The following is a 12,138-nucleotide window of genomic DNA, read 5'->3' on the forward strand; positions in this document are numbered from 1 at the left end:
TCAGACCAGCACCACCCTCAGGGACCCCCATTCTGTTGCAGCCAAGGGGCTCCAAACAAGTGTGCCTACTGGGGAGGGTGCAGTCTGACACCCTTTTCCAGAAGTTTGAAAAGCTGGTCCTGACTCACAAGTTGATGCCACGACTGGCAGGTCGGGTCATGGTCTCTTAGCTGTGACAGTGTGGCCCCTCCTTTGGAGGGGGTCGATGAGCCATGCAGGGGGCACAGACGGGAAATGCCAGCCTGTCCTGGTCACTGTGGGTGGAGAATGGGCCATTGTGCTTCCAGCTTAGAGCCAGGCTTCCAGAACATGAGACTGAGATGCACTCATTGTTCTAGCTTGGAAAACGTCTTCAAAACAGCATTGAGAATGGAACTTGGGCCTTTTGGAGACGATGGCTGACTAAAGACTTGTTGATTCTACTTCCCTCCCTGAAACTCCCTGAAATGAACAAAAAGAATGAAAAACAGAGTACCAGCTTTAATCTACATTGAATTCAAGGGTCGGCTGAATTCAGCCGACGGGGAAGAGGAGTGAAAGCCCGAGCTCTGATCAGCTCGTCCTTCACTAAGAGGGTTTCAGAGACACTGCGGACAGCACTTTGGGCTGTGGGGGGACCCCACATGGGGGCATCTAGTGAGGGAGGCAAGCTGGCACGGGCACAGGTGCCTGGCCACCATTTCCTGCAAGATCCGGACTCTTCAGGAGTGAAGTGGGGAAAAAGAGGGCGATCGGCAGCTCACCAGGGGGCTGCTGACCCCTCGTGACTCCCCAGGTCTTGTCTCCCACCGACTGTGGGCCCAGGAGAGACCTCGGCTCCCCTGGGCCTTGGCTGCACACTGATGCCCAGCCCTGAAGGAGAGTGGGCGGGACTCCCTCAGGCTGACGCCGCCCTGCTGATGCTCAGAAGCCTTTGGGAGACTCTCTTGTTAGACCCCAGGGAAGAAGCTTGGGGGTGCTGCTGTGTGGTCCACAGAGCCAGCCTGCCTGAAAGGGTGGCCAGCCTGAGCACGGCACGGAGAGGAATCTGCCCAAGGCCTTCTTGGGAGCCCTGCGTTTGTGGGGTCTCAGCCATTTCTGTCCCTTGAAAACCAAAAATGTCCTAATACCAGAAACTCATCCAGGGCAGGGCTGGGGAAAAAGAAAAGTTGGTGATAGAGGATTCTGGAATGTTAACCCTGGCTTGAGGCTGTTCCTTTTCTTGTTTAAAAGATGAGCAGTCAGGCGCCTGGGTGGCTCAGTGGGTTAAGCCTCTGCCTTCGGCTCAGGTCATGATCTCAGCTCCTGGGATTGAGCCCCGCATCAGGCTCTCTGCTCAGAGTGGAGCCTGCTTCCCCCTCTCTCTGCCTGCCTCTCTGTCTGCTTGTGATCTCTATTTGTCAAATGAATAAATAAAAATCTTAAAAAAAAAAAAAAAAAAAAGAGCAGTAACCAGGGAACAGCGTGGGCCTTTATGTAGAGACTAAGGAAGGAAGAAGGAGGGAAAGAGCACATTGAGCGGTGGGTGAAGGGAACAGACGTCGGGAGAGACGTTCAGACAATATTTTCTGTGTACTAAAAGACGGGAAATTTAAAGTACATGAGCAAAGAGATCAAAGGAAAGATGAGATAGCAGTGGGGGAAGTGGGCTGGCAGAGCTGAGAAAGGAAGTTGAGGACAGCCCATCACCAGCACGAGGGCCCCGTTAGCAACAACAGCAGATGGCGGCTTGGACGCTGCTGAAAAAGACTTCGTCCTCCAGAGGACAGGCTGCTGGGAAAGAAGGAGCCGCATGGAGAGAACAAAACAGAAAGGTGGCCCAAGAGAAGGTGCCTGCACCAGAAGGCTGCAGGGAGGCTCCGTGTGGGTCATGATGGGTGTGCGGAGTCCCAAGCAGAGACGGCATCCAGGGCCTCCTGGCGGGGAGGAAGGCTGGCTTTGTACACGGAGAGGGCACATCAGGTTTCTGGACAAAATGGATGTTGATGACCAGCAGCAGAAGAGGAACGGAGTCCGTTGTCCCGCCCGCCTCACCCGCTCTGCTCTGGAAGGCAGTGGAGTGAAGGCAGCAGGGTGCGGGTGAAGAAAGGCTCTCCAGGACTTGGTTCTGAGCCGGCATGGCTTCAGGATGGGTGCCCCACCTGGAGGAGGTGTCTGCCAGGTGTTCCGCTCAGCAGCTTTAGAAGGAAGGTCATGTACCTGGAAGCAGAGTGTCTACCCAGACTGCTCTTCCGCTGGACATTTGTCCATTTTCCCCACTTGGTTATTTAGTCTTTTTTTTTTTTTTTTTTGAAGATTTTATTTATTTATTTTGGCAGAGAGAGACACAGCGAGAGGGAACACAAGCAGGGGGAGTGGGAGGGGGAGAAGCAGGCTTCCCACTCAGCAAGGAGCCCAATGTGGGGCTCGATCCCAGGACCCCAGGATCATGACCCGAGCCAAAGGCAGATGCTTAACAACTGGGCGAGACCCAGGTGTCCCGAGTTGATCGTTTATTTATACCGTCTGGACTTGCAGATGTTTATTTTATCCTTCAGGTTGTCACCCACGAGGACGTACCCGCCCCCAACCCATGCTGCAGCTTTGGTCATTGGGAGCTCCGTCAGCCCTTTAACAGACCTTATCACTGTGGGCTTTGTTTCCATTTTAGCTCTTTGTTACTTACTGCCTCAGTGGGATGCTGTAGACTCATCTTGTCTCCAAGGATTACTGGGTCCTTTTACTGGAGAATGCTGTTAGGGCCAAGAGCTGGGCACTGGGTATGATCCTTGCCACGGATGGATGCTGTTTCTAGGTCCTCTCAGCTGACAGCCAGGAAATCTGTGTGTGCGCGCACACAACACACCTCTCTCCAGGCATAGCCGTCCGCGTGTGCACACTGACCTGTATGCACACACAGATCTCTCCTAGTGCTGCTATCTGTATGTGTTTTACACTGAACGAGAGTTCTGACTCTCGTCTCCCCTGATTCATCGCCACAAGGGTCATCCCAGGCTCCTCTCCATGCTTTTGCTGAATTGTTCAGTTCCTGTATACACCTGTAGTGGTATCAGGATTGGAGACCCATATTCCTGGGAAGTGACTTTATGAACTAAAGATGGTGCCTGTATGCAGTTCCTTTTCCATGAACCTTATAACCAACTTATTCTTTAAAGTCAACCAGGGGCACCTGGGTGGCTCAGTCATTTGAGTGTCCGACTTGGTTTCAGCTCAGGTCTCAGGGTCCTGGAATCAAGATCTAAGATAGGCTTTGCACTCAGTGGGGAGCTGCTTGAAGATTCTCTCTCTCTTCCCCTCCCCACATTTGTGTGTGCGTGCATTTACACACTCTCTCTCTGTAATCAAGAAATCTTAAAAAAACAGTTACTCAGGTCAGCATCTTTCCCTCCACCCGCTCCTTTGCAGTACAGCTGGGTTTTTTGTCCTACGCTGCGCTGCATCTTGAGAACCCTTGACCTCCTAAATTATTTTCTTTTAAACTTGCATACATTGGGGCGCCTGGGTGGCTCAGTTCGTTAAACGTCTGCCTTCAGGTCGGGTCACGATCCTGGGGTCCTGGGATTGAGCTCTTCATTGGGCTCCCTGCTAAGCAGGGAACCTGCTTCTCTCTCTCCCTCTGCCTGCCTCTCTGCTTACTCGTGCTCTCTCTATCTCTCTGTCAGATAAATAAATACAATCTTTAAAAACAAATAAACAGACTTGCACATGTTAAAGTTCACTCTTTTTGCGGTAAATTTCCATGGCTTTGACAAATGTATAGTGTCAGATAAGGCAGTATCATGCTGAATAGTTTCACCCCCCCCCACCTCCAAGAAAACCCCTGTGGGCCCCCATTCAACTTTCCTCCCCCCTTGAATCACTGGTAGCCGCAGTCTTTGTACCATTAATATAGTTTTGTGTTTTCTGGATTTGGAATTTGGAATCCTACATTGCATAGTGTAGAACAAACATTTTTATTCCTTAGTTATATAGTATGCTAAGGTAAACTCCAAGTGATTAAAGAGTGTGTTTATTCAGTACATGTTTGATTATTCTGTGTCAAGGATGCAGTGGTTAACAGAACAAATATCTCTGCCCTCATGTTGCTTCTTCTCTGGTGAGAGAGGGAAAGTAAATATCACAGTTGTCATGCTTAATCTGTGTAATTATGCAATACCAAGCAAAAGTACTTGGGCATCCTCCTGTTCACAAAATGGAGTAACAGTAATATTTACCCCTCACCAGGAACTAAGAAAAAGCTGGACAATATTTATGAAACCCTGGTTTTTTAACTTTTGGGTATGAGGTGACAAAGTACAGTGATTCCTGTTAGGTGAGAGTCAAACGGGGTGAGTTGAATGATTTCCCAGCTCACTGCATGCAGGGAGTTTCCAGGTTGTGCTGCAGAGATGCAGTATCTAGCAGAGCCTCTGAGTTTAAGAGATGGAGCTTAGAGTCTCAGGTGGCCATGGCAATGGCGTTTGCAGGAGAGAACAGCAGAAAAGAATGCCACAAGCAGAAAACTCAGAGGCTTGTGGGACAGTGCCAGTAGTTTCCTACAGAGTGGCAGGGACCACGTGGGTATGAGGAAGCTATCAAGAGACAAGAGAGAATCCCAGAGAAGGGTTGGAGGGATGGTGCTCAGAAGTCTTCATAATTCACAGGGCATGGGGTAGACTACTCAGTGGAGAGTAATTAGCCATTGAATAAATACTGCTCTGGTGCTCATAACCAGTGTTAGAAGCAAGAACTGAAGGTTTACATGGTTCCCAAGTAACCATACCCCAAAACAGCTCCAGAATAGTTATAGGAATTCTGAAGTTATTATACTTATATTCCATGTGTTCAAGAAGCTAAAGGAAACACTAGACGTGTTGAGTAGGGACTTGGTAAAGATACTGAACTGCAAAAAGATCCAAATTAAACTTACGGAGTTGCGACTAAAAGGTCTGAGGATGTTGACGCTGGGTGGCTCAGTCAGTTAAGTGTCTGCCTTCAGCTAGTGCATCATGATCCCAGGGTCCTGGGATGGGGTCCTGCATCAGGCTCCTTGCTCAGCAGGGAGCCTGCTACTCCCTCTGCCTTGCTGCTCCCCTGCCTGTGTGCTTGCATTCTCTTCCCCGCACCAACACATAAATACAATCTTAAAAAAAGAAAAAAAAACCTGAAATATCTGAATGCAACTTGTGGGATGGTATTAACAGATTAGACACTGCAGAAGAAAAGCTTACTGAACTTGAAGACAAAGCAGTAAGACCTATCCAAACTAAAGGAGAGGAGATGTACTCTGAAATAAACAGAAAGGCAAGACTGAACTGTGGGACACCTGGCAGAAACTAAGATTTGTGTAAGTTTCCATTAGGAAGGGAAGGGTGCAGAAAAACTATCTGAATAAATACTGCCTAAAATGCCTCCCAGTTTGGTGAAAACTATAAAGCCTAAATGATCGTAACAAACCCTAAACACGAGAAACACAAATACAGCTACACAAGGTGCATCATAATCAAATTGCTCAAAGCCAGTGATGAAGAGAAAAGTCTTAAAAGCAGCTAGAAAACAAGACCTATTATATACAGAGGAGCCACGTTGCAAATAATGGCAGTCTCTCTTTGTTAAGTGTGGGTGAGGAGACTGGGGGCAGCCAGCCCAGAACCCTGTGCCAGTGAATACATTGTGAAATGAAGGCGAAATGAAGCTATTTCAGACGTACAAAAGGTGAAAGAATTTATTACCAGCAGACCTTCACCACAGGCAGGGTTACAGTAACTGCAGTAAAGGCTTCAGACCACAGAAAAATGAAACTGTGTGGAAATCAAGATCTACCCAAAAGAATGAAGACCCCTGGAAATGGCAGTCATGTGGCTAAATATAGATATGTATATACTGTCTTGTTACTTAAATCTCTTTAAAACATAAATAAGAGCAATAAGAGTAGGGGTGCGGTTATAGTCTATAGAGAGTGAGGTCTGTGGCAAGAATGGCAGGCGGTGCGGGACAGGAGAAACGGCAAACCCACGTCTGAAGTCGTGTGATTTCCCTTGAAGGTAGATTATGATAAATTAAATACAAACACTGTAAACCCAAAAGCATATACTAATATAGCAAAACAATAAATTACCTACAGCTGATAAATTAGCAGTCAAGATAAAATTGAATCACATGAAATACTTAATACAAAAGTAAGCAAAAAAGAGGGAAGGGGGAACAAGGAACAGATGAAACAAATTTTAAAAAGTAGCAAAATGGTAGATTCCAAGCCAGCCGTGTCAGTGATCACAGATCTAGATGGCGTAAGCACCCAGTGAAAGGTAGAAATTGGAGTGACTGGGAGGCTCAGCTAGTTAGTCTGGGTCTTGATTTCAGCTCAGTTAATGATCTCAGGGTCGAAGGATGGAGTGCTACGTTGGGATCTGCATTCAGCAGGGAGTCCGCTTGAAATTCTCTCCTCTGCTCCTCCCCACACTTGTGTGCGCACACATGCTCGCTCGCTCTCGAGTCAGTCTTTTATAAAAGGCAGAAATTAGTGGATGAGGGGTGCCTGGGTGGCTCAGTGGGTTAAGCCTCTGCCTTCAGCTCGGGTCATGATCCCAGGGTCCTGGGATCGAGCCCCGCGTCAGGCTCTCTGCTCAGCGAGGAGCCTGCTTCCTCCTCTCTCTCTGCCTGCCTCTCTGCCTGCTTGTGATCTCTGTCAAGTAAATAAATAAAATACTTAAAAAAAATTAGTGGATGAAAAAGCTGTACCCAAATGCATGCTGGCTACAAGAAACCCACTTTAAATGTAAAGACACAAATAGGTTAAAAGTAAGAAGGCATGAGAGGTACCATTCTAACACTAATGGGGAGAGAGGGGGAATTGCTGTAATAATATCAAATATACCGATTTCAGAGCAAAGAAAACTACCAGGTGAAAATACTTCATAATGATGAAGAGGTAATTTTGCCAAGAAGACAACATAGATTTTCCACACCTAATAGCGGAGCTACAAAACACAAGCGACAGAACCTGATAGAACGGCAGAGAAATAGGCAAATTTGCAATTACAGTTGCTGCTTCTGGTGCCCTTTTCTTTGTAACTGGGAAACTAAGTAAACCGAATATTAGTACTGTCGCTGCCAGCCCCTGACCTGGTTGCTGTTCACAGAGCACTCAACCCAACGGTCTTTCCAGCGCCTTTGAAATGTTTACCAAGATACATCGTTTGTCTGCATTGTAGTTTTTTCAGACAAAAATGGAATTATGTTAGAAACCAATAAACATACTGGCAGAGTAAATCATATACTTCCTTGTAATCCACGAGGGAGAGGAGAAATGCACAGGGAAATTGGAAAGGTTTTGCATTGGGTGAAAAACAGTCAGAATCTGTGGGATGCTGGGGGAGCCGTGCTCTAAGGCGGGCTTCACAGCACTAAATGCCTGACTTAGACTGAGGGTTTAAAAAAGTCCCAGGGGCACCTGCGTGGCTCAGTGGGTTAAAGCCTCTGCCTTCGGCTCAGGTCATGATCTCAGAGTCCTGGGATCGAGCCCCACGTCGGGCTCTCTGCTCAGCGGGGAGTCTGCTTCCCCCTCTCTCTCTGCCTGCTGTGATCTCTGTCTGTCAAATAAATAAATAAAATCTTTTAAAAAAAAAAAAGTCCCAAACACTCAACTTCTACCTTAAACCCCCCCAAAGAAGAACAAAATAAATCCAAAAGACTGCAAAGAAAGGAAATAATTCAGATCAAAGTGGAAACTAAAGCAGAAAAGACACAAAACTGATGTAGCCACACACTTTTTTTTTTTAAACAAGGTCAATAAAATTGACAAACTTCTGGCCGGCCAGATAAGGCGGAAGAGTGAAAACATAAATCACGGACATCAGGAACAGAAGAGCTGGCGTCACTAGAGTTACACTGCCCCTAAGAGGGTACTGGAAGAACGACGTGTCAGCTGTGTGCCGGGGACCCTGCCGGCTGGAGTGGAACGGCCAATGCCTCGGAAGGCAGAACCACTGCCGTTGACTCAGGAAGTTTAAGACCTGGTCCGCTCTGTCTTTACCAAGCACATCAGAATCGTGGTTAAAATCCTTCCCACAAAGGAAAGGACTAGTCCAGACGGCCCTGCAGTCATATTATGCCAAACGTTTGCGGAACAGATGACAGCCGGTCCACACGAACCCCCAGAAAACTGAGGGGGTTCATTTTGTTCGGCTAGCATTATCCTGAGAGCGAAAGCAGGCAGAGGGGTACAGGAAGAAATGCATAAGGAAATGCAGACGAGCTGGAGTAATTAAAACAATTTCAGAAATGAAGAGCAAAGTTGGGCGGATGTCCTGGTGTCTGGGGCATTCGGAGCCCGAGACGCGGCTTCTGTCCCAGATTGGAGGAGGCTTTCTGGAGGGGACGAAACAGGGTGGATTCCGGAGCGAAGAAAACTGGTCACGTGCCTTGGAGGTTCTCTGTGCCACCTGCTGTGCCTTCTGCTCTGGACCAGCCCTAAAGGGTAGGACAAGGAAAGAAAGGGTGACACAGGTGGAGATGGTTAGTTTGAGTTGCTTTCAGGTTATGGTATATAATTTTTAGTTTTTCAGAATTTTATTGACACTGCTCAGTATTTTTCTTAAATGTTGAAGCCATATGAGAAGGTCACTTGTTTTCACCCAGAGAGACAGGGACTTAGAAATACTTAAGTTTCTTTCTTTCTCTCTTTTTTTAAATTTTTATTTTTTTAAAAGATTTTATTTATTTGCCAGAGATAGAGAGAGAGAGTACACACAAGCAGGCAGAGAGGCAGGTAGAGGCAGCGAGAGAAGCAAGCTCCCTGCCAAGCAAGGAGCCCGATGTGGGACTTGGTCCCAGGACCTTGGGATCATGACCTGAGCCAAAGGCAGTGGCTCAACCAACTGAGCCACCCAGGCTCTTTTTTAAAAAATGGCATTCCCAGTATTTTTAAGTATTTAAATAAAAACTAGATGGATATTCAAGTGGCAGAAGGGGGGAGGCTGAGAGCTTCTCCTCCGGGTGGGTCATCTCTGGCTCATGAGCCGAATGCGGTCAGGTTGACCTGTGGTGTCACGTTCTCTGGGCCTTGGAGAAAGTGTGCAACTGGTCTGTAATCTCCCCTCTCGGGCCCCTGGCCAGCTGTGCCCCACCTGGTGCTTTGAATCTGTTTTATTTCCCCTTGACTAGCATAGTGGGGATCTGTGGGTCAGCCTCTGCTGGGAGGGTCCTGTCCTGGTACCAGCTGGGGTGCGGACAGTGTCCCCAGCGACTCTTCTGCTCCTGATTCCTGCGGGCTTTCTCCTGAAGTGATGCATGTGTACAGAAAAGTGTGAGCGGGGCGCCTGGGGGGCTCAGTCGTTGGGTGTCTGCCTTTGGCTCAGGTCATGATCTCAGGGTCCTGGGATCGAGTTCTGTGTGGGGCTTGTTTCTCAGCAGGGAGCCTGCTTCCCTCTCTTTCTCTGCCTGCGGCTCCCCCTGCTTGTGCGGTCTCTCTCTCTTTCTCTCTCTCTCTCTGACAAATAAATAAAATCTTAAAAAAAAAAAAAAAAAAAAACCACAAAAAAACAAAAAACGTGAGAGCCTGGGCATGAAGCTCCTGAGCTTTCATGAACCAACACTGGCATGACGGCCCCAAGCGGGACCTCACGTGGCCGTGCCCTCTGGGCCCCGCCGTTGGTCCCCGGCCTGGAGCCTTCCCTGCCTGGTTGGGAACTTGACGTGCATCTGATTGTGTTCGGCCTCGGACTGTCTTCTCCAGGCGAGAGACGCCTGCATGAGCTCGGAGGGTACGTTCTGCCATGATGAACACTGGGCAGTTTCCCGTGTGGGCTCTTGGGACCGGGGCTCAGGGATCGCTGTGTGCGGGTCTCTGCCAGCCCTTGCCACAGGCAGGGGAAGCCCTCCCTGGGGGCCGGGGTATGTGCAGGTTTGGGCAGTACTGCCCACTGTGGTCCTGAGCAGGTTAGCCCATCTCCCGAGGCCCTGATGAGCCTCCACACCCTTGCCAGCACGTGGTGGTTTTTCTTTCCCACTTCGGCCATTTTGGTTGGCGTAGTTAAAATACAGTTCGCGGGCGCCTGAGTGGCTCAGTTGGTTGGACGACTGCCTTCGGCTCAGGTCATGATCCCGGAGTCCCGGGATCGAGTCCCGCATCGGGCTCCCAGCTCCACGGGGAGTCTGCTTCTCCCTCTGACCTTCTCCTCGCTCATGTTCTCTCTCACTGTCTGTCTCTCAAATAAATAAATAAAATCTTAAAAAAAAAATACAGTTCGCCACTATGCTGTGGATCGCAGACCAGTTTCCTGATGACTGTAGAGGTCGAGCTTGCTTCCGTGTGTTCTTAACCATATAAGTACTGGGTTTTGTTCTAAAGTATGTACTCACTTCTTTTCTCCATTTTTCTACTGGATTCTGCCTTTTTCTAGGAATGTCGTATGTGTCCTGGATTAGTCCTGTGTCCCCTTCGACGGATGGGATAAGTGCGCGCTCCTACAGACACTTCCCATTCCAGACTTGCCTTTTTACTCAGTGGTGTCTTGACAAACAGGGGCTCTTAATTTTACTGTGGTCCATTTATTAATTTTTCTTTGTGGTCAGTGGGTTTCTGATGTCTGATTAAGATACCAGAAGCTGCTGTAGGACTACAGACATTTTCTTCTACATTTTTGCTGAGAGCCTAGTTGTTCCACTCTTCGGAAGCTCGTCTCGGCGTCCATCTAGAGCAGACTTCTGTGGGCGAGCTGCGGCAGGGGTCGGGGCCGTTTGTTCCGTGCATGCATCTCGTCAGCACAACAAGGCGCCTGCGAAGTCCGCTCCTTGTCACAGGTCAGGGGAGCCTGCGCGGGGCTCGGCTGTCTGCAGACGTGTCTGCATCCTGCCCCGCTGGGCAGCTGTGGCGTCCCTGCTCCCGTCAGAGCGGTGGACCCTGGCACAGGCGGCGGGCCGGCTGGTGAGGGACTCTCCACGGGCCGGGCCATGCCTCGTGGTCAGTGGTGCGCGGGGCCGCGCTAAGGTGCTTCCGGAACATCTGTGCTTAGAGATGTTTGCTCTCTCGCAGGGTGGTGCCTTCCTGACTGACGCTGGCGGGGAGCCCCGATGAGCCGCTGACTTCCGTCCACCTGGGTCGCCAGGAGAAGCCTGCGATGTCCCAGACAAGGGATTATGAATGTGAGAGCCATGACGCTGGAGCGCAGGAGCCCCGGGTTGCAGGGTCGAGCACGAGGTGAGGAGAGGCCGTCTGCGCGGGCCAAGTTGCAGGCTGGTGCCTGCCTTTCGGGGACGTGACGGTGGCCCGTTGCCCAGCTGTGTGGTGGGGGTGTGTTGCTGTCCCACCTGCTCCCAGCGGGACCGGCAGCTCTCAGCCGTGCTCTGTGCTTGCTCCTGAATTGGACGTCCTCCCGTGGAAGCCCCGTCCCCAGGGGTGGCCCCTGCTTCTTACCACAGACGCACCCCAGAGGGAAGGCCTTCTCGTACGGGGTCTCAGATGCCCTGCGGGCCATGGCTCGACCCAAGTCCACGGGCCCACTCTAGGCATCAGTCCACGGCAAGGCCTGTTACCATAGTTCATCATTTTTATTTTTTCATATTTTTGTTTTATTTGGAAATACTTCCATATTTACAGAAAACTTGCAGGAGCAGAAACGCGGCACTGAACACTTGTGTCCCCTGGCCCTGATTCACCCTCGTGGCCTCTGTATACCTCCCCTCCCGTCACACACGGCCACGTCTCCAAGTCTCCCAGGGCTGGAGAGATATGGCTGTGAGTGAATCTGGTGGGGGGCGGGGTTGCAGGTCTCCCGTGTCCTCTGCCTCATGGTCGCTCTTCAGCCGCTGGGTCCTCCTGCCGGTGGCTGCACACACCACCCTGCGCAGCTCACTGCTTGTGCGCACTCCTTTCCACAGCTGCCCTCTCTCTGCCTGTGCAACATTGACACTCAGTAGTGGCCCTTTTTTAAAAAAAATTGTTTGTTATTTTTCACAAAGATTTGATTTATTTGCCAGAGAGGGCACACATGCACAGACAGGGAGAGCTGCAGAGGGAGAAGCAGACTCCCCGTGGAGCAGGGAGCCCGACGCGGGGCTCCATCCCCAGACCCTGGGATCATGACCTGAGCCGAAGGCAGACGCTCCACCGACTGAGCCCCCTAGACTCCCGATTAGTGGCCCTTTCTCAAACAGAGAGCTAGGTTGGATTGGACGATT

General features: G+C 49.9%; 2 protein-coding genes across 5 annotated transcripts in view; one reads left to right on the plus strand and one right to left on the minus strand.

The window, feature by feature from the left end:
- LOC131827726 (basic proline-rich protein-like) overlaps positions 1-160 on the minus strand; it is a 31,951-nt gene extending 31,791 nt beyond the window's left edge. The window contains exon 1 of the mRNA XM_059168668.1: positions 129-160. Coding sequence (XP_059024651.1) covers positions 129-160 — 32 coding nt within the window. The remainder of the gene's footprint in view (positions 1-128) is intronic.
- ARHGAP39 (Rho GTPase activating protein 39) overlaps positions 1-12,138 on the plus strand; it is a 95,993-nt gene that overhangs the window by 30,759 nt on the left and 53,096 nt on the right. For 2 of the 4 annotated variants that reach the window (XM_059165383.1, XM_059165384.1), the window contains exon 2: positions 10,994-11,158. In XM_059165383.1, the coding sequence (XP_059021366.1) occupies positions 11,079-11,158 (80 nt within the window). In that variant the 5' untranslated portion in view covers positions 10,994-11,078. Of the gene's footprint in view, positions 1-10,993; positions 11,159-12,138 lie in introns of those variants that run through there. The other 2 variants (XM_059165381.1, XM_059165382.1) reach the window with 1 other exon arrangement.

Source organism: Mustela lutreola, chromosome 3 (assembly GCF_030435805.1).
Source record: "Mustela lutreola isolate mMusLut2 chromosome 3, mMusLut2.pri, whole genome shotgun sequence".
Lineage (NCBI taxonomy): Eukaryota > Metazoa > Chordata > Mammalia > Carnivora > Mustelidae > Mustela > Mustela lutreola.